This window comes from Aspergillus saccharolyticus (assembly GCF_003184585.1).
Source record: "Aspergillus saccharolyticus JOP 1030-1 unplaced genomic scaffold BP01scaffold_3, whole genome shotgun sequence".
NCBI classification, from domain to species: domain Eukaryota; kingdom Fungi; phylum Ascomycota; class Eurotiomycetes; order Eurotiales; family Aspergillaceae; genus Aspergillus; species Aspergillus saccharolyticus.
Window position 1 is genome coordinate 61,720 of NW_020290613.1, and position 25,393 is coordinate 87,112.

General features: G+C 54.6%; 9 protein-coding genes across 9 annotated transcripts; 4 read left to right on the top strand and 5 right to left on the bottom strand.

Annotated features, from left to right (window-relative positions):
* Window positions 1-1,007: 1,007 nt before the first annotated feature.
* Window positions 1,008-3,170, bottom strand: BP01DRAFT_379128 (putative transcriptional regulator (Cti6); the record flags this gene model as incomplete). Its single annotated transcript, XM_025577125.1, has 4 exons — window positions 1,008-1,687; window positions 1,737-1,981; window positions 2,037-2,321; window positions 2,554-3,170. The coding sequence occupies 4 exons, from the start codon at window positions 3,168-3,170 to the stop codon at window positions 1,008-1,010; spliced, it is 1,827 nt and encodes a 608-aa protein (XP_025434702.1).
* Window positions 3,171-5,607: 2,437 nt separating this feature from the next.
* On the top strand, window positions 5,608-7,350 carry BP01DRAFT_287943 (uncharacterized protein; the record flags this gene model as incomplete). Its single annotated transcript, XM_025571520.1, has 2 exons — window positions 5,608-6,379; window positions 6,446-7,350. 2 exons carry the CDS (start codon window positions 5,608-5,610, stop codon window positions 7,348-7,350), a joined length of 1,677 nt encoding a protein of 558 aa, XP_025434703.1.
* A 1,327-nt stretch (window positions 7,351-8,677) lies between these two features.
* BP01DRAFT_282579 (uncharacterized protein) lies at window positions 8,678-9,103 on the top strand (the record flags this gene model as incomplete). The annotated part of the gene is made up of 1 exon (XM_025571442.1): window positions 8,678-9,103. A coding segment is annotated over one exon (426 nt), but the record flags the coding sequence as incomplete, so codon positions are not given.
* A 391-nt stretch (window positions 9,104-9,494) lies between these two features.
* Window positions 9,495-11,302, bottom strand: BP01DRAFT_379131 (GATA-like domain-containing protein; the record flags this gene model as incomplete). The annotated part of the gene is made up of 4 exons (XM_025577126.1): window positions 9,495-10,144; window positions 10,193-10,904; window positions 10,955-11,130; window positions 11,194-11,302. The coding sequence occupies 4 exons, from the start codon at window positions 11,300-11,302 to the stop codon at window positions 9,495-9,497; spliced, it is 1,647 nt and encodes a 548-aa protein (XP_025434705.1).
* A 1,580-nt stretch (window positions 11,303-12,882) lies between these two features.
* On the bottom strand, window positions 12,883-14,811 carry BP01DRAFT_362476 (adenosine deaminase family protein; the record flags this gene model as incomplete). Its single annotated transcript, XM_025576224.1, has 4 exons — window positions 12,883-13,101; window positions 13,161-13,696; window positions 13,729-14,601; window positions 14,655-14,811. The coding sequence occupies 4 exons, from the start codon at window positions 14,809-14,811 to the stop codon at window positions 12,883-12,885; spliced, it is 1,785 nt and encodes a 594-aa protein (XP_025434706.1).
* A 1,264-nt stretch (window positions 14,812-16,075) lies between these two features.
* Window positions 16,076-17,791, bottom strand: BP01DRAFT_362477 (carboxylesterase; the record flags this gene model as incomplete). Its single annotated transcript, XM_025576225.1, has 4 exons — window positions 16,076-16,594; window positions 16,649-17,054; window positions 17,106-17,186; window positions 17,244-17,791. The coding sequence occupies 4 exons, from the start codon at window positions 17,789-17,791 to the stop codon at window positions 16,076-16,078; spliced, it is 1,554 nt and encodes a 517-aa protein (XP_025434707.1).
* Window positions 17,792-19,615: 1,824 nt separating this feature from the next.
* BP01DRAFT_288070 (general substrate transporter) lies at window positions 19,616-21,227 on the top strand (the record flags this gene model as incomplete). Its single annotated transcript, XM_025571524.1, has 2 exons — window positions 19,616-20,868; window positions 20,942-21,227. The coding sequence occupies 2 exons, from the start codon at window positions 19,616-19,618 to the stop codon at window positions 21,225-21,227; spliced, it is 1,539 nt and encodes a 512-aa protein (XP_025434708.1).
* Window positions 21,228-21,807: 580 nt separating this feature from the next.
* Window positions 21,808-23,759, bottom strand: BP01DRAFT_332670 (putative D-arabinitol dehydrogenase ArbD). Its single transcript, XM_025573103.1, has 3 exons — window positions 22,893-23,759; window positions 22,750-22,825; window positions 21,808-22,687 (listed from the first exon to the last, which is right to left on the bottom strand). Exons 1-3 carry the CDS (start codon window positions 23,320-23,322, stop codon window positions 22,081-22,083), a joined length of 1,113 nt encoding a protein of 370 aa, XP_025434709.1. The 5' UTR covers window positions 23,323-23,759; the 3' UTR covers window positions 21,808-22,080.
* Window positions 23,760-24,295: 536 nt separating this feature from the next.
* On the top strand, window positions 24,296-25,218 carry BP01DRAFT_111043 (uncharacterized protein). Its single transcript, XM_025570318.1, has 2 exons — window positions 24,296-25,100; window positions 25,171-25,218. Exon 1 carries the CDS (start codon window positions 24,496-24,498, stop codon window positions 25,012-25,014), a length of 519 nt encoding a protein of 172 aa, XP_025434710.1. The 5' UTR covers window positions 24,296-24,495; the 3' UTR covers window positions 25,015-25,100; window positions 25,171-25,218.
* Window positions 25,219-25,393: the final 175 nt, after the last annotated feature.

Here is a 25,393-nt window from a genome sequence, read left to right on the forward strand (position 1 = left end):
CCCTTGCTACTCCCCCAGCTGCGCCTGGCGTGTAGACAATGGTCGTGGGGCCATCAGGTCTGTGTCATCATGACTAGCTCCGAGGTATTTCGTATGATGCGTGTAGGAGTATATCTATGCAAGCCAGGCACCGGCGCGAATTCCGCGGAGACGATAGCCGTGTTCTTAGGGCAGAAGCCGCAGTGGACCGGAGTCCGGGCCGAGATCGGCGCAGGCATCGGGGATCCGCACGAGTCAAGGCGGAGACTGGATTCAGTGAGTGCCATAAATGCTGGTGGTATCACTACAGTACTAAGTAGGTATACTTCGAGCAGTTAGACAGAAGTACTGTGGTTGCTTCTGCTTAAGTTGGCTGAGAGAGGGAAAGATCCCCCGGCAAATTCCAAGTGGTTAGCTGGCATAGCAGTGAGAGTCTTTGTGAATCATGGTGGTATATAAGCACTCACAATATTTCCGTAGTCGCTTCAGAGTGTATTCTCGCTGCATCGATTTCTTCCTTGTCATCGGTGACAGGCACGCATGCGGAGACAAAAAAGTTAAATCCAAGTATACTCCGTACACTCTCCGCCAATCGTCTGATGAACTCCGACGGTGATCGGGTGCAGGATTCGGATTGAACCCCGTCCAGATCTCCGTATCCGTCCACATGATGTCATCTTCTCCGTACAAGCAGCAACATCAAAGATTTGAGCAAGTGTTTCATTGATTATGGAACAGCTACTTCACACACATTAAGCAGAATGTAAACATCCATCATCATGGCAAGCTATCAAGCAGAACACTTCCCCCGCTACAGCAATATCCAATCACGCCGCTTCAATCAATGAGAGAAAAGAGCAAGTACCGGTCCCGCGACACAAACGCCGATCTTTATCCAGTTTCAGTCCAAATGCTGTGCCCAGAAGTTCCCATATTATACATGTCCCCACGTCATTGCAACCAGAGATGAAGGGTATCTTTATGTATTGTTTCCCCAAGATGCAGGATGAAGGTCAGAGAAGAATAGGTCAGCGTTCGCCCACTCTGCCATACTCCTGTTGCCATTTGAGGAGATGGCGCGTGAGAACGTCCATCATTTCGACGCTACTCAGCTCCTTGAAGTCTTTCTCAAGGGAGGCCGGGCCACTGCCTGCGTCGCTGTCCGAGGCAGTCGCGCTGGCCGGATCGATGTCGCCAACGGCCAGCGCCAGTGCGCTTTCCAACAGACTGCCATTAATCCGGGCGGTACCATTAGGAGGCGTTGTGCTCTCCCCGGCTACAGCCATTTCGACTTGCATCCGTGAGATGAACTCGAGAATAGCCGTCACGCGTCTCTTCATCTCATTCATTGTGGTGCGCTGGTTCACATAGCGCGGACGACTGGGCTTGCCTGATTCCCCGCTATGGAGATGTATGCCATTGATCCTAGGCGAATCGCTGCCAATGTCATGCGACTGCCCGCGCCGAGGGGATCGAGTCGAAAAATTGGAGTCGGTCCCATTCATATCCCGATCCCGAGTATATTGATTGCGGCCTACGCGACCGCCGCGACGTGCAGGGGGACGGCCCGATTTGCGAGTGGCGGGGCGCGACGGTGCAGGTTCAGGAGCCGGAGCGGGGGTGACTTCAGGACTTGGGGGTTTGGGCTCGGGGTCGGTCGCAACTGGCTTGGTTGGAGAGCCGGGCTCATTCTCGGACTCTGCCTCGTCTACTTTGGTTAGTCTACCGCTAGCATCACTCGAACAGCCAGAACACACCATTATTTGCCTTGTCGGGCCGACCTTTCCTACGATTTGTAGCGTCTGCTGCCTCAGACTCAGGTTCTTCAGTCTCTTTGATACCGATGTCACGCTGTCCGCGCGACGCAGCCCTTTGTCTCCGAGCGACGAGATTCGTTGATTTGGTTCTCGACTCATCCTCTGAAACCTGTTGAGACACGGGGTTGCTTTTGGACGCGGCGCCGGGAGAGGGTGAGCTTGTTCGTTGGCGCTTCGTGGTTTGCCTATGGCTATGCTCGGTCAGCATGATATTAAGATTGTTACCATGGAGACACATACGCTTCGCTATCGCTGCGGCTTCTCTTAGGCCTCCGAGCAGCGAGTTCGTCTCCGGGTTTTGTTTCTTCCTTGCTTTCTTCGATTGCACGCCGCAGTTGCTCCTCTTCATCATATGCTGCATCCCGGCTGTTCATGGTAGATCGGCGCTTGGGATTGGCCGCGGTATCATTAGATCGTGATTTTGTGTCTTTATTGCGCCGGGAATTATCGCGGGAGGATTCTCGTGACGAGACGGTGGTGGGGGGAGGAGGGGGCGCGACCGGGAGGTACTGGGAGGAGTATGATCTGCATCGTCGTGAGCAAGGCATGCAGGACAGTAACATGTTTTGCCAAAAGCATGAATGAAAGCCAAACAAAGACATGATCTCCAGTTGCTGTAGCTGCGACTTGGCTGATGCGGCTGAAATCCACCACAGCAGCATGCACAAGCAGCCCCATCGAGAGGAAACAATCACCCAGGGAAAAGATAACCGAACGAAAGATGAAACCGAAACTAGGGACGAACGATATGACATACCCGTTTATCTCACTCAGAATCTTGTGCAAATCCTTCCGGCACTCCTCGCAGAAATACTCGTCCGGGCTCATGGCTTCGTCCATGATGCCCACACAGCCACCGTGCTGCCAGACCTTGCAAGAATCACACTGGATGAACATGCTGCCAATGTCGTCCGACAACAGATCCGCAGCATCAATGGAAAAACCCAAAATGGCCTCGTCCTTGATGCTGCCCCGCAAGCCGTTGCGACCAATTGCCTCCCGACGCGAGGGAGGCAGACCCGGGTATTCCTGCTGTCCACAGAGACAGCGGGTGATCTCCTCCTCTTCGTCTTCGTCATCTTCGCCGTCTTCTTCATCACCGTCGGCTAATTTGAGCTGATCATTGTCCTCCTCCCCTCGAGCACGCTGGCGCTGCCGCGTCTCTCTGTAGTCACCTTTTGACCCAGTGTCCCCGTCGTCGAACGACTGGGACCGGTTGGTGGAGGAGCGCTGGGGGGAGGAGATCTTGTGGTGGGACCGAGTATTTCGTTCGCGAGTCATTGAGTTGGAGGAGCTGGAGGAATTTGTATGTTGGAGGATGGCAGGAGACGGTTGTTGTGAGGCACGAGCACGAGAGGAGCGCCGAGGTGTCATGGTGGGAGGAGGTGGGAGGATAAAAATAGCGGGAGAACTCTGCAAGAGACCCCAGCCGTGCGAAGAGGAATGTCAAGAAAGAATATATAGAACAATGTCAGAGTAGAGGGTTCAAAGCTGAGCCGGCCTGCCTGGCAATGAGCAAGCTGTCATACACGGATGGGAGAGTGGAAGTCAAGAGCGAACCCCACGGTCGTGTTGAGAGGAGCAGGATGGGAGAGTAAAAAGCCCGGCAGGTCAAGGAAAGGAAGCTGGCAATTGGAAACCAAAGCAGAGAACGATCCGAGAAAAACGCCTGCAAGCTCAACTTTCAGGCTGAGGGCTACATAGTCAGAGGGAGAAGAAACGGTGGGGGGAGTTTGAGCGAACAAAAAGAGGAGAAGAGGAGAGAGAGAGAGGAGTGGAGGAGGGAACGAGAAGAGAAGAGGAGGAGGAGGAGGAGGAGGGCAAGGAACGGAGGCAGCAAATGACGGACGGTCGCCGGAACAGATTAGGATTGAGTGACTGTCTTTCATCCATTTCTGCGCGCGGGTTTCGCTTTGCGGTCAACGCGCATAGTTTCCTTCCCCGCTCTCGCTCTTTTCTCCGTCACCTCGTCTTCTTTGCGACCCGCGCGACTCTATCACGTTGTCTCATTTCCTTGGGATCGTCTTTTCTTTCTCCCTTTCCGATTTTCCCCCAAGTACCCTTCGCTGTCGTTCTTATCATCTTGCGCATCGAATACTCGACCAGGAATGCGATGATGCACTCATCCCGGTGCCTTAGAACCCCGCTTACCATCAGCAGTCTCTGAGAGCAGTGTCCAGCAAAATCATTCCCTGAACTTCTAGCGAAGCTTTGCTTGATAAGGCCTAACTATATGTCGCAAGACGCATTACAAATACAGGCTACCTGTAACTAACTAGCTTAACAACGGGTGGAGTTGAACAAGATGATACGTGCGCTGCTACGCCCCGTTCACGGCACTTCGCCATGAGCTATCATCCCCTGCCAAAAGCCATATCGACATGGTACATTCCAAGTGAGCCTCGATTTTAGACCCTATTCTTTTGGATGAGATAGACCGGCCCCCGAGATGGTCGCACGACTGCCTCTTCAATGCCTCTGACCTAACAAATCCCAACCCAACCGGTCCAGATCGGGCATACTGATTATGAGGAATAGGAGGTGCGACGGTGTGGGCGAAGACATCAGTACAAAGTAGTTTCGGAGTGGCTTTTGTGTCTGTGGTCGAGGATGTGGACGGGCTAATGACTGCGCGGGGATAATGGACTGTAGAACTCTGCTGATGTTAGTGGTTAATGTTAGATCGCGAACTCCTTCCCGATGTCTGGGTCCCAAGAATGTTCGCTAGGGGTGCTGCATCCGTGCAAGTTGGTGGAGGATCTTGTGTAGACTGGAGGGAGGATGATTGAAGCAAGAAAGTGAGTCTTTGCGCTGGGACGGTGGGTGGGGTCATGTCCATAAAGGGTCTAGCTTTCGGGAGAACTATGAGCCTTGCAGCCTCAGGCATTAACAACTTTGTAGCTCCCCAAAGGGAAAGCGGATCACTTATTGGTCATTCATAATAATTATCGACCGAACGATTCGATTCCACCCCCTCCGCCTTCTTCGTCCCCTATAACCTATACCCTTTTTCCCTTCCTTCCCCCCCCCTCCCCTCTCCTCTTCACTCGCCCTAGATTTGCCTTCACTTTCAGTAATTGTTGCATTTCCAGTGTTTGTCTAAGACTTCTTTGTTCACTCACCTCCGACCCCCGATAGTCTCTAGTCCGGGGTTGGGTTGGCGTCCTTTCTCTGTTCTTCCCTACCAATACCTCGGGCTGAGTCAAAGTCTGCACGAGCAGTATTGGTGCAGGGTCAACAATGTGAGTCCCTTACTCTCATTCGGCATCTTTTTTCAGGGCTGCCCTGGCAGTTGAAATTCGGTGCAAACCTTGAATGCATGCTTGGGCAGCGTTCCGATCAAACTTCGTGTGGTTCCGTTTGCCAGCGTTGGGGAAACATGACAACTAAGTGTGGTGCCAAATCAGTGCCGGTTCACGACCAACCCACCGTCCTTCTCCCTCCTCTTCTCCGTTTCTCGCTATACCCCGTCGGCTTGACGGACGTAATTTTCTTGGGCACGGGGTGTGACGGCAAACCATTATTACCAGAAAAACAACGCTAGGATAATCGGACATTGGTCGGAGTGGCTGTTCGGAGAACCAAACCCGGCGTTTCAGCCGTGACTGTGGTTAGAACGAGTTGAGTCTTGCAGAATGACTGCTACTCTGAGTATGTCTTTTGCCAACGATATCTGTTCCTCGGGAGAAGGAGCGCCTGGCGTTCTTGGTGCGTACAAATGAATGGAAATCGCCCCCGAGGCAGGCTAGAGAGAAGGAAGGTAGAGGTCTGCTGGCTGCTCGGTTGCTGATACTGTTCACCCGCAGATGGGATGTTCAATGCGGCTCCTGATACACCGTCTCCAGTCTACCCGGATCGCTTAATTCGTCCTCTTCCCAGGCGGACGCTCCGCTCTCGCCTGTCTACCGAAGCGGCCGACTCGATCCTCTTTCCCCCGGCTCCGGCAAGTCAGCTCTTCTACGGGACCTCGGTGGATAGTGTGGACCTGGTCAATGACACGAAAGTGTATGTGCAACAGACTGAAGGTCGGGATCAGAGTCCTGAGCGGGACCAGGTCCAATACGAGAACGGAGTAGAGCTAGAGAGTGGTGATGAGGACGGGCCTGTAGTGGTTCGACGCAGTGCCGGTTTTCACGGGTCTACCTTGTCGCCGACGGCTTCCAGTGCACAACCTCAGACCGTCCCCACCAACGGGGACCGGGCGCCCATCAAGTCATCCGTGGCGGGTCCGGATGGGTACGACGCGTTTGAGAACACTAACAACAAGAAGAAACGCAAGATCCCAACCCCCGGCAACCTTGGGAGCCATCACTCCACACTCTCCCCCGAATTCTCCACCATGGGCCTGGCGAGCTCTGTTCAACCCTCCTCAGGCAGTGAAAGCAGTCATGTGAGTACATTCTACGGCACTGGGAGCCCCGCGTCTCCCATATCCAGTGGCATGTCCGGGGCCGGCAGAGGTCGTCTCGGTCGTCAACCACATCGCAGCACCGGGCGAAACTCTTTCTCGCTTCACTCACCCATCAGTTGGCCTCGGACCCCGAGCCGACGTGATGGTCTGTTGTCCTCCCCTGGATCCGCAGGTACGCACCCTCCCGTCTCCCGGCCGACCGATTTGTGCTTACTGACTTTTGCTTTTCGCGGTTCAGGTGACTCGTCGGAAAAACGCGACCAAGGGATCATTTCTGCTGCCATCGCCAATGCCGCCGCGTCCGCGTTCGCCCCTCCACCTTCTGGGACCGGTCATGTTAGCATGCTGGAGCAACAAACCCCCACGCCTACCAAGGGACAATTCACCTTCACCTGCGAGTCGGACTCCTCCAAGGGCATGGCGCTCCAACCCCGAACCTCATATCCCACACACCGCTCTCCTTCAACTCTTCCGGCTCCTGTCCAGAACCAGAGGGGTGCCTCTCAAGGAACACAAACGAGTCCTCCGATGATGTCGCAGACTAGCGCGCAAGATGCTTCGCATACATCGCAGGCACCACAAGTGGGTACGGGGGAAACTTCTGTGGCCACGAAGAAGAAGCGGTCGCCCGGCAGCATCTATGCTCTGGCGGCGCGGCAGCGCAAGATTCAGCAGCAGTACTCCAATCTCCACCATCCGCCGAGCATTGAGGACATTTGGATCTGTGAGTTTTGTGAGTACGAGGCGATTTTTGGCCGCCCACCGGAGGCTCTCATTCGACAATACGAGATCAAGGACCGCAAGGAGCGGAAGCGACTGGCAGAGAAGAAACGGCTGCTGGAGAAAGCCAAGATGAAAGGCCGAAAAGGCAAGAAGGCGACCAAGAATGCGACGAAGCAGGCAGCAGTCCAGCCGGCAGCGTATGATCATGGATATGATCATGCCTCGGTCGATCACTCGACCGGAGGCGCTGGCACACAGGAGGATGAGTACGGAGGCGAGCATGAAGACGGGGACTCCAGCACTCCACCTCTAGCTCCACCAAACGCCAAGGGCGCTTTACCCTCAAGCAATGCGCCTAAGATGAGCGCGCCGGGGTCGGGCGCTAAAGCGACGCTTGACGGAGGGACGCGGCCGCCCTGACAAAGAGCAATGGCGCTCGGGTAGACGACCAATGAGTGGCCATTGCGCCTGTTTGTTCATGGTTCATGTTTTGTTTTGTTTTTTTTTCTTTTTGTCGTGTTCTGCATGATTGATTGTTAGCCTGTTTTGTTGCATGGAATGAATCCCCGCTCTGTCGATGAATGTCACGTCAGCGTCTGCACGGTTTGGTCATTGGTGATGAACTGATACATATTGAATGAGTCTGAGGTTGTCTTGGTCTGTGCTGGCAGGTTGTTGGGTTTGTTGAGTATGATTTGGGGGGAAGATGTCGAGTATATGGTTGGGGGTATTGGCAATGGCAGTACTAGTAGGATTAGTTGCTGGGCATTAGTGGAGAAGTACTCCGTAGTTACTAGTAGGTAGAGCTGAGAATGAAAGAGTTGTCTGGTCTGCATCAACCCGTTCACTTTCTGGCTGGTCAATCGCCAAGCGAGGATGATTGGCATCCAGCCACCGAGCGCTTTGTCTTTGGGAGTGGCTAAGCGCCGCGATCGATCTGAAACGAAGTGTAGGAGTCTGCAGAACCATCGGATCCTCGCAGTGGCAGCTAGTCTTCGCGCGCGTTTGCTGGGCCGTCTGGAGCTGTCCCTGGTGCCATGCAAGGTTTCAAGCCCCCTGGAGAGGGGGTTTCTGAAGAAGATAAAAATAGGTGTTATGTGGATGAGGATGAGGATATAAAGAGTAAACGGCTGAGATTGTCGAAAAGGCACCTTCAAGCAAGCCGCACTCTTTCATCTATAGTTGTCTATCGTTCCTTGTGTTCTTTGAAGATTGTTGCAATTATCTCCGTACAGTACTTGGAGTCTTCATTCTCTACTTTGTTTAATACGGTTGACTCTCCCATCTCATACTCGTTCTGCATACATCAGACAATCCTCTCCGGGGACGGTTCTCATTCCCCTCTTCTTCAGTGTGTGGGTGCATCACGCACTGGCACTGCCTGCAAAAAGTCCTACTACTGCTACTACTACTTCAGCATCACCCACATAGACCTACCTACAGCAGCTCTTGAAAAGTTGTCCTTGCGCCGGCGCATAACAACACCACAATCACCACAACCACCACCAACCACCCCGACGACTCACCCCATCCAACTCGGAAAGAAAAAGAAAAGAAAATGTGGTTCTTCCTCCTCCGCATCTTCAAAATCGGCCTCAAAGCCCACAAAACTCACAAAGCGAAGAAAAACGGCACCCTCAATCCCAATGACAACAACAACACCTACCCGATGACCAGCAATACCGCCGCCACCCAACCCCCCGGCCCCCCACCGCGCAACAAACTCAAACACTACCTGGATCTCACGCTGCACACCCTCCATCTCGCCCTGGGTCTAACCGCCCTCGCCCTCTACGCGCACCACATCCACCGCCTCCACGAGGCCAGCCAGAGCGCCGGGGCGAAATACATCTACGCGATCGTCACCGCTCTGCTGGCTTGCACGACCGCGATGGGGTATCTCGTGTTGATACAGTATATTCTCAAGAACCGGGTGCCCGTGGCGAGACGGAGGGGATGGCAGTTCCCGCTGTTTGTGTGGGAGGGAGTGCTTTGTGTGGTTTGGTTGACCCTGTTTGGGATCTTCGGGGGGGAGTTTCTCGGGAAGAGTTCTAGAAGTGCTACTGGGAGCGTGGATAAAGAGGTGGTGAGGATGAAGAGGGCGGTTTGGATTGATTTGGTGAATCTGGGGTTGTGGGTGGTGAGTGCGGCTTGGAAGGGGGTCAGATGGTGGAGATTTCAGAAGGGGGATACTGGGGAGGATGGAGGGGATGGAGAGAAGGAGGTGGAGGGGGGTTTTGTTTAGGATCTCACATACGCTGCAGGGAGGAGTATGGGGTGATGGGAAGAATTGGCGGTTGAGGTCGTTTGCATAGTTGTATCGGGATGGTGGGTAACAATCTGAAGAAGCTGGCAGGAGGTGGTTGGTGATGTATGTTAGGATTGTTACAGCGCCTGCAGGCAAGGGAGAGTGAGGGTGACAGGGCTGGGCTGTATTATCTACAGAGAGGTAGAGACATTGGTGGTAACTTGTCTTATCCACTTGGTTATTATGAGTATGCGCTTCATCTTCGTCGCTCGTAATATGAACATCATATGGTCCTTTGTGTAAACAATCGAGACATCTATCGGCGGCGGCTCTGGTCAAGCAAGTCACTAATCCCACTACGACGCGGAGGTAGCGAGAACCCACTCTGCCCAGCCAAATCTTCTTCTTCCCCATCGTTGACCTCCACGTCCGACTCTCCCGAGATCTCATCGTCCGACACGGTCTCTACAGTCGCCCCAGAACCCGGAGTCAAGGTATTGCCATGACCTTGGATCCCCGAATCAATCAGTGTGTCGGCTGTCTGCATCGGATTCGAGCGGGTCGTAGACACCCCCCAACTGCTGCCCCCCAAAGTCGACGCCAGGAAGTGCTCCGTGCGAACACTGTCTGAGAACCGCTGTCGGAAGTCCTTGTCGACCAACTTGGCAGTCGTGGGCTGGTAGTTCTTGGCCTCGAGGTATCGGTAGTCATAGCGCCGAATCGCACTGGGCACGAAGACGTTCGGCTTCGGGGTGGGTGGGTGGACCAGGAAGTCGCCCCATGGACGCTTGTGCGGCGGCGGTGATGGGGGTCTGGGAGGGTTGACGGGATTCAGCAGCTCTTTCAATTGCTCCAGAAATTCTTCCGGCAGACGCGGTTCCTCTGGACGGTCAATAACAGTAGCTGTCTCTGACTGGGATTCCACAGACAACCCTCCGTTCGTCCCCTTCGGGGAGATGGCAACCTCTCGAAAAGAATCAGAATCCGCTCATGTAGAGTTTAGTCACTGCCTACCTTTCACAGTCTCGGACACCTTCATTTCAGCCGGTTTGGCCTGAGTCTGGCAGTCAACAGTTAGTGTAGCCGACTCGGGTTGCTGCAAAGACTCCGACAGCATGGACTTGGGAGATTCGACAAGGTTCTTACTCCCAGACACGGAATCAGACTGTGGAGTGTGAACTCGGGCTGAGTTATCACTGGTGCTAGACGACTGGTGCGAGCCACGAGGTTTGGATCGTGGAAGCCCTTTAGCATCCACTGAGTCGGGGGGCGTCTCCACGACTGAACTGCTGGTCTCGGACTGCTGAGATGATTTACGCCGCATCAGAACTGGCCGACTTTCAGGATAGTCTGTCATGAGCGGAGCAGGGTCCTGAGTCGAGCTACCGGTAGTACCAGTTGAGTGCTGGGACGACTTGCGACGCTTGATCACTGGCCGACGCTTGGTGCCTCTAGCTTTGGCCGTAAGGACAATCTTCCTCTGGGGAGCTCTGGCAGCAGGCTCTGGCACGACCAACGGAGGGGCCGGTATGGGAGTGGGCGTGTTAGAAGGTTTGCGAGTGGTAGTCTGACCATCCAGGCCAGTCAGTAGGATCCGGGTGGTCTTGTGTGTTTCTCCGTGCGAGGAATGACTGCTGCTTGGCTTCTTGAGAATCGGTGCCAGTGGCTTGCCGCTGCTACTGCTCGGCTTGCGTGGTTTGTCTACCTGAGACGCTCTCTTGTGGGCCTATGAGGAGTTAATCCCGCCAGTGCGTACAAACAGCCCAAGGATTCTACCTTGTGCAGCTCGGATAGAGAAATCGACCGCTGGTCTGCAATCCGAGAAAACAGATCGGCCAGCATGGAGCCACTCAGTGACCTCGACAGACGCCGATTACCCCAGATTCTCCAGAAGAGGTTCTCCAGCCGGTAACCTTTGTCATCGTTATGCACTGACGGGTTGGCGCTGTACACTATAACAACACCAGGTAAGTCTTAGGCACGGATCAGGTGAGAGCAGATGCGGCCACGCTCACCTCTCCACAAACGTGCAACATCTGCGAGCTCAACCATGTCAGCCGCCGTCAGGTCAGCGGAAACCTTCTGAGTGGCCGTCGCCAGTAAGCCTCTGGGAAGATGTTCCATTGCGTGGTTTCTCGTTGTTGGGAGAGTTTGATGGTGAGATGTGACAACGACAAAACCTGACGCAAATAAGCTACATGGTAAGTGGGGGAGAAGTGAGTGAGGATGTAGTGAGGCAGTGAGTGAGTGAGTAGTGAATGGATGAGTGTTAAGGTAATGCTGTCAATATTGCGTGTGGCGGTGAATTGGGGAAGGGAAGGGGAATCCGGGGGAGGCCCATCAACTTCACGCAAATCACTGGATGGTCGGAACACTTTCCAGACCTATGGATGGATCAGCTGCAAGGGCAAGCAGACGAAACCCCGGAGATCCGGAGATCTTCAGCCTGCAGCCTTAATCCAAGTAACCCTGAACCGGACTCATCGGACGAGTACGGGTGTAGTGTATCAGATCTCTTCTTTTGTGTCTACTTTTGTGTTTATCAGTAACTATTCTCTGTCCAGCTGACCATCGCCCATTCCATTGAATCCTCACAGACGCGGATCCACGCGGATTGATTCACTGCAGGCTGACTCCAACCCAGTTTTGAGTGCAGAATATCTGCAGAAAGATATGAGAGACAGGGAGTGGGAAGAGGGAGCGGAGAGAAGTTGACCTGTCACCTCGGAGCGCTTAGCAAAGGCAGGAAACGAAGAGTACCTGTTGGCTGCCTTTTCCGCTTGCCGGAGCTTGCCGACAACAAACAAATCAGTGCTCTGTCTCCGTACTCTGTAACTTTCTCTACTATCGTCATCTTTGCTCTCTTTTCCCCGTGACCATCAGAATTAATTGGATCTGACTCAGATTTCCAGATGCTTCTGTGAAACTGATTCTCCCTCCCCCCGAAACTCTTTCCTGAAAAGCATCTCTCCGCATTGCATTCCGCTGCTCACTGCAGATTTCCCTCCCTCCCTCCCTCCCTCCCCATGGCTGTGCTGCATCCACTGCTCCATCATTTCCCCGGGCTGGGGCGGATCGGGCACTTTCCACACCTACGGGTCCAGGGCAGAAAAAGCAATCCCCTTGCCTGCCGGTCACACACACTACATCCACTGGACTGGGAGGGCTGCACAAGGCGTCTAAATTCTCACTGGTGGGGCATGGCAGCCGCAGCCAACACCAACCGAGTTGGGGAAGCGATCACCATCTAGACGATGCACCCTGTCTCACCGCTAGCCTCATTGCTGAGACCTTATCGACTAGTATCTTGAAAAGCCGAGGTCCACAAGGTTGCGTCTATCCCAGCCTATAAGCAAATTGAAAGACAGTAATGAGAGATTCCGCTTGTCAGCAATACTAGTACCCACGTGCTGTGCAAGGTGGTGTTACCGTTGGAACGCCTCTCGCATGCCAGGACCCTTCGGGGTCTCGTTCTTTTACTGCATTGGAACTGCATTAGGGTCCGCGCGTGAGCGCAATGTTGGCGGTGGCATCAGCGCCTGATAACGATAGGTCTGATGCATGCAAGCCGCGTATTCAGATACTGCAGGATATAGTTGTTCCGGTTCGGATTATGCACTTGAGGGAGGGTTTTCGGTATGTAAGTGATTTTACTCCATCAACTCCACTCGCACCGGAATGACACTCGGTTGCTAACTGTCGCTTCATGCTGTACTAGTCATATCAATCGTCGCGTTCAGCCACTCGCTGCCGTACTCGTCGACAACCCACTGACAGAAATCCTCCCATTGTTGGTTCCAGACTTGCATATATTGGGCTTTGATTCCAGTGCCCTGTTCTCCAAGGTCAATGTCTCGCACCCAGTCCGCGTCCGATTGGTCCTCAAAGTTGGCCCATCGAAGGCTGTTCTGCGCGAGGGCTCCCTGTTGCACGGTCGCTGGTTAGATACGAACAGTCAACAGAACCGGAAATCAGTACTCACCAATCCTGCCAATCCGATATTGTCGAACCCTTGGATGGTTTGATAAAAATCATAGCTCAGACCAGCGGCATCCTGGCCCAGGATAGCCGGATCATCATTACTGATAGCAGTCGCAATGCCATGGGCGATCATAGCAGGCAGCGGGTGGTGGAGAATGTCGGTCGCAAGACGCAGAACCTCATTCGAGATAGGGCAAACCTCGACCATGATCGAGTTCGTGATCACCTCGTCGATCAGCTGAGGATGCTTATACAGACTGAAGCCATGGCCGATCCGTCGGGTGTTGAACAAGATCGCATCCACCAGATTGTAGTCGGTGGAATTACCATCCCCGAGGGTCTCTCCGGCGTGGAAGAAGAAGGGGATGGTGAGGTTCAGTCGCTCTGCCTGTTCACGGAACCAGACCAGCTCCGGAGTCACGTCAGCCAGTGGACGGCCGAGATCTTCCTGGCCCACTAGGTCGTAACCGCTGATAAGTTCCGGAAACTTGGCTTTTCTCCCAAGGGCAACTTTCATGCCTGGTGCTGTCAACGTTCCTGTCCGAAAAGAGTAGAAAGGGCTACCCTACTGTTTGTGAGTGCAGTGCGATTCTCGCTTCTAATATCGGACCAAATCACACGCGCGCCCCAGAAGTTTTCTCCCTTGTCAGTCTGCTTGAAACCTTCCAACTCCTCGACCAACACCTGCCAGTAGACATCGAGGTTGGGATCGGCATCCTCTTCCCCCTCGTGGACCAGTATTCCAGTGGATGCACTCGCACGTATTTCCACCCAATTGATCCCGTCGTCGACCAGAGCCGCAAAGAGCCGTTGGTAGAAAGTCCGCAGAATGGGCTCGTAAGACATCATGCTATCAGCCGGGTCGAAGGCCGCCTGGAAGATCCTCCAAATCTCGTCGACGCCCAGGTCGTGCCGAATCGAGTCTTCCGGTTGAATCTGGACCTTAGACAAGACGAATTCACCAAAAGCCTTCTCACCTCCAGCGAACGACTGCGCGGCATACTTGACAGGAAGCTGTGTGTTGGGCATGTAGTCAGTGGAATCGATGGCTGGCCCTGAGGCCGCGATGGTGTGGTTGACATGAGCGAAGGTGACTGATGCGTTCTTCTGGGAGACCTCGCTCATCACCGGCTGCGACACGGAGACGACCATCCCCTCGGTGTTCATGACGGCATCAAGCAGGATTTCGAACGGAAGCATGGCAGCCAGGTGAGCGTGCAAGAGTGCGCCCTTGGGCATGCGTTTCACGATGTTCCAGAGTTGCGTGTCGGGGATCAGCGGCTTAGCTTTGGGAAACATCTCGCCCGCAAAGCGTTCCCTGTCCTCGTCCTCCACCGTCCCCGACACCCTCCAGAAACTGTCAATCTCATGTTGACGGATTGCGTCGACGATCGCATCCGCCTGCCGGGCTACCGCAGAGAGATTCTGGCGGAAAGCGTGATCTACGCTGCGTCAGTCATGGTTCGTTGAGCAATTTTGGCCTGATCTCACGTACCCTGTCGTTGTCGCTTCTCCAACGTGATCAATGCCGACCGATCTTGTAGATGCTTCTGAACGGCACTGCTATTGACATCTGGCGCTCCATCAATCACAATTGCAGTGGATACAGCCGCAAAGGAGAAGGCAGCGACCAGCGTCTTGGAGAGATGCATCGTGAAGTAAGGGTGTCAATGCCACTGCCACGACGCAGGAAGTGCCAGAATTTGTATGACGCCTCTGAAGACGCCCTCCGTGGCTGCGATCAATTGATCATTCCCAGAGCGGGGGGGGGGGTGATTCTAAGGGACGACCAGCGAGCGAGGGTTTCGGGGGAACTCATCTAAGATATACCTAAACAGGGCAAGCAGGATAAGCTGCTAGTTGCCCCAAATAGTTGGGGAATTCAATAGCTCATTGCTTCGTACGTATGCATGCGAGAGCTCCGGAATCTCACTTGGTCTTGGCGGTGGGCGTCGAAAGTCAACCCGGCGTTGGATCGATGGGCTTCACTCAGTGCGTGGCCTGGTGCTACAATACAAACAGTATCGCTGCTAACCGCGCTAGACTATCACCAAGCTGCAGTGCTAATTTACATGCAACCAAATCATCTCAACACAATTGATTTGAAAGTTCATTTACGAAGCAAAGGAAGGGGCAAGACAGATGCCAATGCAGAGAATAATCCGAATCTCGTTGCCAAGCAAAAGATACCCGAAACAAAAAAAAAGCACAGCTTGCACGAAGGATAATCAATTCCCATGGTTCCAACCCCGATTGCCATCAGGTTCAGGGACGGAGGCTGGACCGGGGGATCCCTACTCGGGCAGCATCTCATCCTGCAGAATGCCAAACAGTGAGAGGCTGGGCCAACTGGAGTCGAAGCAGGCGGATCGACCCCTCCCGTGTGAGAGAAAGAAAATCAGGGAAAAGATTCATTGTCGTCGGGGACCTGGGCTGGACTCCAAATCCATCACTGAATCATCATTGAAGCCTTCTCATTAACTTACAGCTGGACATGATGTGCTGGGGAGATTAGGAGAGGCATGATGCAGTATGATGGTTATGACTGTGTTTGTGACAAGCTGATGGATGGATATTCTAGTTATGACTGAGGGATTGCGTCAATGGAGCAAAGCACACACCACCGCCCCTCCGCTGTTCCCGCTGCTTCACCAAGTAGATCTATTGTACAGATGATCGGCACCGGATTCGGATTGAGACCCTGATCCACCTCCACACGCTATTCTTCCATGGTACAGAATCCATACTAGAGATCCGTTTGGAGTTCACTCTGGCTCCGTTGCACATACCATCCATCCCGATTGCCAGGTGTCTGCCGTGGTGAAGAAGTGAACTCTAAAAGCCACTGACTTTCAGTGCCCGATAAGAAGAAACTTCATCAATGCATCGAATAAATCACCGCCCAACTCACCACCACTAGCAATAATCGTCGATCCGATCGGCCGACACCAGCTGCATCAACACCCCATCCTCCGCAAACAACACCATATTGTCCTCTCTCTGCTCAAATTCCGGCCATTCGAACACACTCGCATTGTTCGGATTGCCCGTCACCCCCTCGATCGCCAACCGCACCGGACCCCTACTGGGCGCCTCCGCGAAGGACAGCCACAGCGCCTCCATCGCATAGCTGACCTCCCATTCAAATTGCGTCGAGGGGCTGCCGCCGTACTGACTGTGCGTGCCGAACAACAGTGGCAGCTCGGAGCTGTGGTAGGCGCCGAACCAGGGAAGCGGGGAGATGTTGGAGAAGTTGCCGGCGTATTGGTAGCGGTAGGTCGGAAGGCCGACTAGGTTGCGGTTCTTCACCTCCTCTGCGACGGGGCAGGCGATGATGGACTCGGTCAGGTTGAGCAGCGTGGCGGCACCGGGGCCATCGGGCGTGAAGGAGACGAAGCCGGCGCCTTCGTTGGTGTTGCTGCCGATTAACATGGGCTTGGTTTGGGGTTAGCTTGACTGCGTATGGTGGAAGGGGTAGGAGGGACTCACAATCTTGGCGACCTTGCCTTCCAGCGCGCGTTGAGTCCAATTGGCGAACACAGTGACATTGTCTACGGAGGGCTTGAAGGAGATCGAGGGCGTGCCGGCGTAGGTGGAGAGAGCCGTTTGGAGGGTCGTTGCGGGAACACTGCGCACGCAGCTCAGCTCCGCGGAGCTGTTCAGGCCTCCGCAGCCGACAAGGCCCGCCAGGAAGGTGAAGTTCGTGTGGGCGTAGTCCGTGAAGCTGATGAGGCCGGGAGCGCCGGAGTCGGCGGCGATGGCCGCTACGATGGGATTCTCGGGGTAAGAGTAGGTGTAGAGCGAGACGCTGCCTCCGCCGGCCGACTGGCCCCAAAAAGTGATCCGCTCGGGGTCACCGCCGAAGTTGGCGATATTCTGGTGCACCCACTCCACGCTACATGAATCAGCCGACCATACCGTCAAAAGCTCGGTGGGGAGTACGTACGCTAATCGCTGATCAAGCAGCCCCGCGTTCTGATCCTCCAATCCTTCGGCATTCGGGAAGCCAAAGACATTGACGCGATAGCTTTGAGACATTAGCCCCGTCATCCATGCCAACGGCGGTTTCATCCAGGTGACTTACTTCAGAATGACAACAATATGCGACTGCGTCCGCTGCACCCAGTTGTCCGGGATCTTGTACAGCGAAGCCTGGCCTCCGCTCGTGAACCCGCCGCCAGGGACATAGAGCAGGACCGGCAGCGGCCGCTGCTGGAACCGGATCCCGTCCACCTTCGGTGCCCAGATGGAGAGGTAGAGACAATCCTCCGAGTCCCCTCCGTCGATCAGGTAGCCCGTCTCATACTCGGTGTAGATGGAGGTGCTGTTGCTCGTCTGCTGCATGCATGATGACGGAAGTGCGAAAGCATCCACCGTTCCATTGGGGCTCTTCGGAACGGGTCTCGCAAAGCGAAGATTCCCCACGGGGGGCTCTGCGAATGGGATTCCCAGGAACTGACGCACGTCGGGGGTGGTGAGGTTGACGAAGCCTTGGACGGGGCCACTGGAGGTCTGCACAAGCAGGCCCTCTCCAATGGTCGAGCCGGGGGCGATGGGTGAGGCAGATGACCCAGTGGCCAGGCCCAGGATGGCAGTGATTAGCCCGGAGGCTCGAAAGCCTTTCGAAAACATGATTCTCGAATGTGGTGAGTGTGTTCTGCGGATTGAGGTGGGTGAGCGACCGGCTTTTATGTCTGGGATTTGGGGGGGTCCCCCTCCCCCGGACACGGAAAATTGAATGGCATCGCCATTGCTCGAGGGTTAAATGATCTCTATGAGCAAGCGGAGCAGGGAGAAGAATTGCCCGTAGAGAGTTCAAGGCTACTAGCGGCCTCGTATGTTCATCCCACCGCAACCCTTAGGGTCGAAGTGGCAGTGGCCGATGACGGCTCCTGGCTCTGTTGTATAGCGCCTCAACTTGGCCATGGAGTACGCCGTAGCATGTTCCGGGAAACAAGCTCCTTGATAACTGATGTAATGGGATTATCAACAGACCGTGGTTCACGGACCAGGAACACCCGAAAAGACAGGATCAACCAGAAAGGCGGGGGCGGGTTGGATTGAAAAATAGATGGCTGTGGGGTAAATCTGGGGCCGGGCGCAAAGTGACATCTCACCGGGTCTGGGGAATCCCGTCAACCTGGAAGAACGCAATGCCCCCCCCTCCCCCGGCCTCTGAGCCTCCGGTTGTGGCAGCCGAGGTTGATCCTACTGTATCGTCACGGCGGCTGAACCCTTTACCCTTCTCCTGGCCAACACTCGCTTCTCTATTTAAGTGTGTCTTTTCTCTGTCGTCGGAACGGAACAACGGTTAGTAATCTTGTTTCTGTGCAGAGAAGTAGCAGAACTAACTGGCAGACATGATGGCCGACTACAACCGATCAACGATCGCAGCCTCGTGCATGAGGTACGATATCGACCTCCATTTGCATTAGTATTGCGACCAGGGGGGATTGAATCCTGCATTTCGAGACAGCACAGCACTATCTGATGGGTGAAGTTATTCAAACTCACTGCGCAGACGTTGTTTCTGCATGGTGTGACTCTGAGAGACCATCCATCGTATGATCAAGCGGAATATAATACCGTTAACTTACTGTGTATGGTGGGTTTTCCGTACAAACTAAGGCACTCTTGGCAACTGGCAAGCTTTCCTGCTCCGCCCTGTCTTTCCTCCTTGGATATGCGGGGATCATGCAGCGATTCTAAGCATCATCATCATCATCATCATCATCATCATCATCCCTCTCGTTCTCTTTCAACCATTCCAATCAGCGTAACTATGTCATGTGGATAAGAGCTTCCATGAACACCAGGATCCCGACAAATCACTCATCCCCGACCCCACCTCACCACCTCACCCACCCCATGACCGCAGAACCAGCCAAGTGGATCCTCAGCTCGGTCAACCTCCGTTCTCCCCTCGGAGATTTCTCAATCATGTCTCCACGCCCGGGGGGCATTGCTTTGCGGAGAAATACCTGGAGACTGGAGATATCGAACCGGTCAGCCGTATCGCAGCTCGCCAGACTATTGGTTGCCATCGCTTCGACCTCTCAGCTCACCGGGCGTGAGCCGACATGGTCGGCGCGGTCGCTTGGCCGATTGTCCGTGGGAGGGGGATTCTGATTTTGCTGCCCCTCCCCTAACCCACTCTCGGTGCGAGTGATGATTCCTGCTGGAACCCGGCAGTTGTGTTCTGTGCTGCCGGTCGGTGACTCCCAATCATGCAATCATGGGCAGCGAAGCCAGCAAGCTACCTAGCCGAGAAGAAGCCGAAGGATGGAGGGTGACCGGCTCGACTCTGGAACTGGAGGGCGATAACAGACAGCCGCGTGTGTCTGGGGCTGTCTCAGGTGCTTCTTCCTGGCTTGACCCAACTACTTAAGCCCCTTCTGACACCCGTCTTTCCTTTGCTTTTCAATCCCCCGGGTTCAAGGACCAGAAACCAGCACAATGAAGGGACCGGCGCTGCGCTACGCACAGATCTTTCTGGTTTCTCTACCCTCCTTCGTTCTGTTCGGGTACAATCAGTCCGGTGTCGGTGGACTAGATGACTTCACCTCCTGGATCCGACAGTTTCCCCAGATCGACACGGTCAACACAACCGGGGCGCAGGAAAGTCACAATGCTACCGGGCAGGGTGCCGTAGTAGCATCCTACACGCTTGGTGCTCTCATCGGAGCACTGTCCTGCACCGTAGTGGGTGACGTGCTCGGTCGCCGCCGGACGATCTTCGTGGGCGCCCTGATAGCTCTGATCGGCCAGGCCTTGGAGTGCACGGCGTTCGCGCTCTCCCATTTCGTCGTGGGTCGGGTCATCCTGGGGGTCGGGGTGGGCATGCTGAGCGCGACGGTGCCGGTGTGGCAGTCCGAATGCTCGCCGGCCGCCCAGCGTGGCCGCAACGTGGTGCTGACGGGCATGTTCATCGCGCTGGGGTTCGCGCTCACGCAGTGGGTCAACTTCGGCTTCTACCACATGCAGTCCGCGTCGGCGGCGTGGCGCGTCTCGCTCGCCATTCCCTCCGTCTTCTCGTTCGTGGTCATGGGCAGCATCTTCTTCCTCCCGGAGTCCCCGCGCTGGCTGGTCATGGCGAACCGCTCGGACGAGGCGCAACGCACGCTCGCCGCTCTGCGCGGCGACGACCCCAACTCCCTGGAGGTCCTCGCCGAGCTGCGCGCTTTTGAGGTTTCCCTCGAAGAGACCGCCGCCCACCGCCACTCGCTCAAGCTGCGCGACATCTTCACCATGGGCGAGGAGAAGCTCCTCTACCGGTTTCTGCTCTGTATCGTCCTCCAGTTCTTCCAGCAGATGAGCGGCGGCACGCTCATCTCGGTCTACATCCCGACCATCTTCGAGACCGACCTGGGACTGGGCGCCGATCTTTCCAAGATTCTCGCTGCCTGCGCCCTGACCTGGAAGTTCCTGTGCTGCTTCGTGGGCTTCGCCATCATCGATCGCATGGGCCGTCGCGCCGCCTTCATGGTCAGCGGCGGGGGGATGTCCTTGTGTATGCTGGCGTTGGCGGTGTCCAATTCGTTCGCGAACAATCATACGGCGTCGATCGTCTCGGCGTTTTTCATTTTCCTCTACAATCTCTTCTTGCCGGTGGGATTCCTGGGCGCGAACTTTTTGTATCCGGCGGAGGTGGCGCCCGCAAGGTTGCGTGTCGCGATGCAGTCCTTTGCTATTGCTAATCAGTGGTTGTGGTATGTCTTCTCCAGTCCAGGCCTGGACCCCAATCCCTCCAAGACATCCCGCCCCTCTGACCCAGACCTATAGGATGTTCGTCGTCGCCATGATCACCCCCGTTGCCGTCACCGACATCGGTTACAGATACTACATCGTCTACACGGTGATCGCGGGGGTCATCCCGCCGGCCATCTACTTCTTCTACCCCGAAACCAAAAACCGGTCGCTCGAGGAGCTGGATGAAATCTTCCGGGAGTCAAGGTCGATTTTCGAGGTGGTGGTTTGGTCGCGGCGGAAGCCTGTTCGGGAGTCGGTGGTGGAGCGGTATATTGAGAAGATTGAAGGGGAGAAGGCGGGGGTTGAGGAAATTGAATAGTAGTTCGGATTCTTTCAGAAATGGATTGAGGGGGGGGGTTGGGAGGTTTGGGTTCGATATGTATAGATCTAGTATGTTGTTTTAGGATTGAAGAATCGAAGTGTTTGACTTGATGGGTCCGCCCGGGGGGAGGTTGTTGTTCTTTTGGTCGTATAGGAGGGGTAGTAGTTGTGTGGTTTGTATCTGATTATTACAGGAGGAGCTGACACTGTCTGCTTCGGCTCGCGAGCGGCATCTGTACGGTGCAGTACCTGTACTTGCTTTCACTACTCTGGGTAAGCCTACAATCTTGCCCGTCGAGCGCAATCTACTTGTTGACATGGTACTAAGAGGCAATACTGTTTGAAAGCGTGGTCAGTGCGACATGCACGCTTGTCATGGATCAATTATCAAATACAGACCTGGTCAAGATAAAGCCAAATCAATACTGACATTCAAAGGGTCAGTAAAGGACCCGGCTAGGTACTACGAGCACTCAGTCATGAAGTAGAACTTCAATGTTCATCTACTTCTGCCAAGTGACATCATCTACTTTTGCCTCTCACCCCATCACTCCTGTGTACATGGACGATAATGCTACCAGAGACATCACCATTCATCACATTCCATTATCCCCCTATCATACAGCAAGATGTTCGTCATAATGCAGCTGCGGTGGTCGCATTGAACCCCCACTGAGTACCAAACACATCCAGGAAAAGCAAAACGCAGCTGGAGTACAAAGCATAAAGCAGACACGCTGATCAAAACATCCATCGAATGAACACGCCCCGCTCTATACACCCATTCTTACATCATTTCGATTACCGATCACATTCACGAGGACTCGACGCGAATCTGGAAACTGGGCTAACTAAGTCAAAGTGTACCCCCCATCCACACGCAGATCAGCGCCAGTGATATACCGGGATGCGTCACTCAAGAGAAAAGTGACAGCACCCATCAGATCCTCCGGGGTGCCCATCTTGCCCACGGGGATCAACGAGATCCACTTATCGCGGAGCTCGGGGTTCTCGTTCAAGATCTTGCGCGTCAGCGCCGTCAGCATGTAGCCCGGGCTGATGCAATTGACTCGGATGTCATGGCCGGCCCATTCCACCGCAAGCGAGGCGGCGAGGTGGCGCACCGCGGCCTTGGCGGCGTTGTAGGGCGCCTGGGGCTGGGGCACGTTGACAATGGCCCCGGACATGCTGCCGATCATCACCATGCTCCCCGGCACTTTGCGCTGCATCAGGTGCTTGGCGACCCCGGTCGCGAACAGGTAGGTCCCGTCGACGTTGACTCCCCACAGCTTCTGCATGCGGTCATGTGGATACGATATCGCGTCGAAGTTCTCCGTGAACCCCGCGGACGTGACCAGGTGGTCGATCTGGCCGTGCTGGGCGATCACCTCGGCGATGGCCTGGTTTACGGACTCGGGGTCGGAGACGTCGGAGTAGTGAGCGGTGACCTTGGGCATTCTGCACAAGCTAATCATCAGTCGTCAAGAATCACTAACATAGACGGGGGGAGGTCGACATACTGGTCTGCTTCCAAGCCCGGGTTCTCCTTCTGAAACACCTCCACCAGCTTCTTCGCCTGCTCCTCGGCCTCTTGCTCTGCGGAGGGGGGGAGGTCATTAGCCTATGATTCAACCCATTCATGCAACCGTGGTGGACTACTAACTGTTCAGATCCACAATCGCAAGATCCGACCCCGAAGCGATAATGGCCTGGGCCATGACCAACCCTAACCCACGAGCACCCCCGGTCACCAAAGTTACCTTGTTCTCCAGCGAGAAGTTGGCCAGCGTCCGTTTAAAGTGCATGCCACCTCGACCCTGCACCACCGGCGATCGAGGCATGTGTTCGTCATCCGGGTACTCGATCTTGACATTCTCGTCGGTACGGGCGTATTGACCTTCGGCGTCCAGCGTGACCTCGGGAGCGTTTGTGGTTGCTGCCAGTAACGGGTCCTTCTTTGTCTTGTTGTTGTTGTTGTCTTTGCGCAGGGATGTGGTGGAGGAAAGGGGACGGAGGAATGGTCTGGGGGGTGTGGGACGGGCGGACAGGCCCAGTGTCTTTGCGGCTTGCCGGATCACCGCAGGTCTGAACATTGTGTGTGGGAAGAAGGTGCTGATGAATAAGTATGTCAATGGAAGATTCGCAAAGGGCTTGAGCTCACTATAAGTACTCCGTACTCAAGACCACTTCATGCAAGATCAAGCTGGCAATAGCGGTGGAAGACTGCGGAACCTCACAGGGGAGAGGTCAAGAGACTATAAGGCAAACCATTGGGGGGGGCAATGTATCCATCGAAGGCAAAATAGAAAAAGGTTCAAGTCCGAGAACAAGACAGCTTGACCCAATAGAGAAATTCAGACTCGATAATTCTGGGGAATGCGGCGCGGAAGTCGATGTATACAATCGGTGTTGTTGTTGTTGCGGTGTGATGGTCGTTGACTGGTTGGGAGATCATCCGTATGTACTTCCCACATTCCTCCAGCTTGTTCCACCACCGTCTCATCTCTACATTGCTTCTCGAATGTTTCTTTCACCTTCTCTGACCAGAACCCCAGCCATTCAGTCTTCGAAAAGTCAAGTCAGGCGGCGAACAAGGCATCACTGGCCAGGTCTCAACCGCCATGTAGCGATCGGGCCAGGATCGGCTCTTTGCCTCCGCATGACTTGTTTCGCTCTGACCGGTTTTCTGATCGATCCCTGTCGACTTCAACTAGTGAAATTATGGGTATGGAGTACCTGTTGTATAGTACACGATACCTATGGCTATAGCTTCCGAGACATACTCGAAAGCTAGATTCGATTCTCCGGGCGCAGTCATCTCTCTCCAATCCTCCAACCTCCTCCTCAATCTATATTCCGCCCCCAGCCAAGGACGACTGTTCAGATTCCAGACCGAGTCTTTTCCTTGTTAGCGCCAGACTGTATCTCAATACCTTCGTCCTTCGACAGACCCCATGACCCAATGTCTCACAGACTCACCTGGGTTCTATGTGTATCTCCCAAACAATTCCCCTTCCAGCCACGTCCAGCCCCATCTCGATCCTGTCATGTTTGCCGCGCCTTGACGCCCCCCGATACGACCCCCCCAGCAATGATGCCTTACCCGTGTCGCTATGAAGTTAATGTACCGATAGGTTACGCCAAACACCTACGGGGAAGAACCAATAATCGTTGCACCGCGGAAAGCGACAGAGGGTGCCACCCTATCGACTCTGACCGACAGACAGCTACTCCGTAGGTAAGTTGTCGTCACAAACCCCACACGCATGCATGTACCTCAACTGCCTGCCGCAGCTGCAAGCCCTACTACTAGTAGTAGCTGCCAACGGGCTGCAGCACGCCAGATCACCGACAGAACCAACCAGCCTCACAGACATGGACAAACGAAGGCGAGAGGCGAAGCGAAGCGACAGAACCTGGACACTTTGCCACTGATTGATGTATCGCCGTGTTCGCTCCTCACCAGTCGTCCAGACGGACAGACAATGGATCGATTGCCATCAATTGCATACTACACAGCACACCCAAACAACCATCGAATTAGGGGGGGGGGAGGAAACAGAATCATCATGTTATTGCCGCCCGCTTCCCATCGGCTCGAGCCGATTCTCCCTCCCTTCCTTACCCTTCTATACCTCCTACCACTAACTTGTTGTAAAACCGGGGAATTCCCGAAACAGCCAGCCGCGGACAGCTCATCTCCAGCTTTCCAAGTCCGGGCATCCCGTCCGCGCCCGCACGCTAAAATCGGGATGTGGACATGTGTGGGTCGGACTGGGGTTTAGTACGGAGTATGTAGTCCCAGAGTCTGGGATTCACTGGCATATCTTCTCACATATAACAAAGGTGAGGGTGCGGCTGTCTCCGATATGTAAGTTCCTCCACCTCGTACTCTGCATGTCTGACTGGTAGTTATGATGACTGCAATAAATGCTGCACAGCTGTCTCAATGTCATGTACTGTGCACATGCATGATTTTACTGTAGGACGCGTGTCACCACTTTTCTCAGGCAGACAGTCTGCTGCAAAGTGTGCTTCGCGTCTTGGTGATTGTAGGAATGAATACTGTAGTTAGCAGGGTGCAAGCAGTGCGCGGCTCGTCAAGCTGTCTATGGATTCCCGGCAGCAAACAAATCTCATAATCCCAGGCAAAGACTGCGATAA

What these genes read in the sequence shown, in the direction of transcription:
- BP01DRAFT_332670 (XM_025573103.1), bottom strand. Translation starts at nt 23,322, where the DNA reads ATGTTCAGACCTGCGGTGATCCGGCAAGCCGCAAAGACACTGGGCCTG. An exon ending in TGCGATTGTGGATCTGAACA is followed by an intron (nt 22,826 to 22,892) that starts GTTAGTAGTCCA and finishes CCCCCTCCGCAG; the next exon opens with AGCAAGAGGCCGAGGAGCAG. An exon ending in CCGGGCTTGGAAGCAGACCA is followed by an intron (nt 22,688 to 22,749) that starts GTATGTCGACCT and finishes TAGCTTGTGCAG; the next exon opens with AATGCCCAAGGTCACCGCTC.
- BP01DRAFT_111043 (XM_025570318.1), top strand. Translation starts at nt 24,496, where the DNA reads ATGCATGTACCTCAACTGCCTGCCGCAGCTGCAAGCCCTACTACTAGT.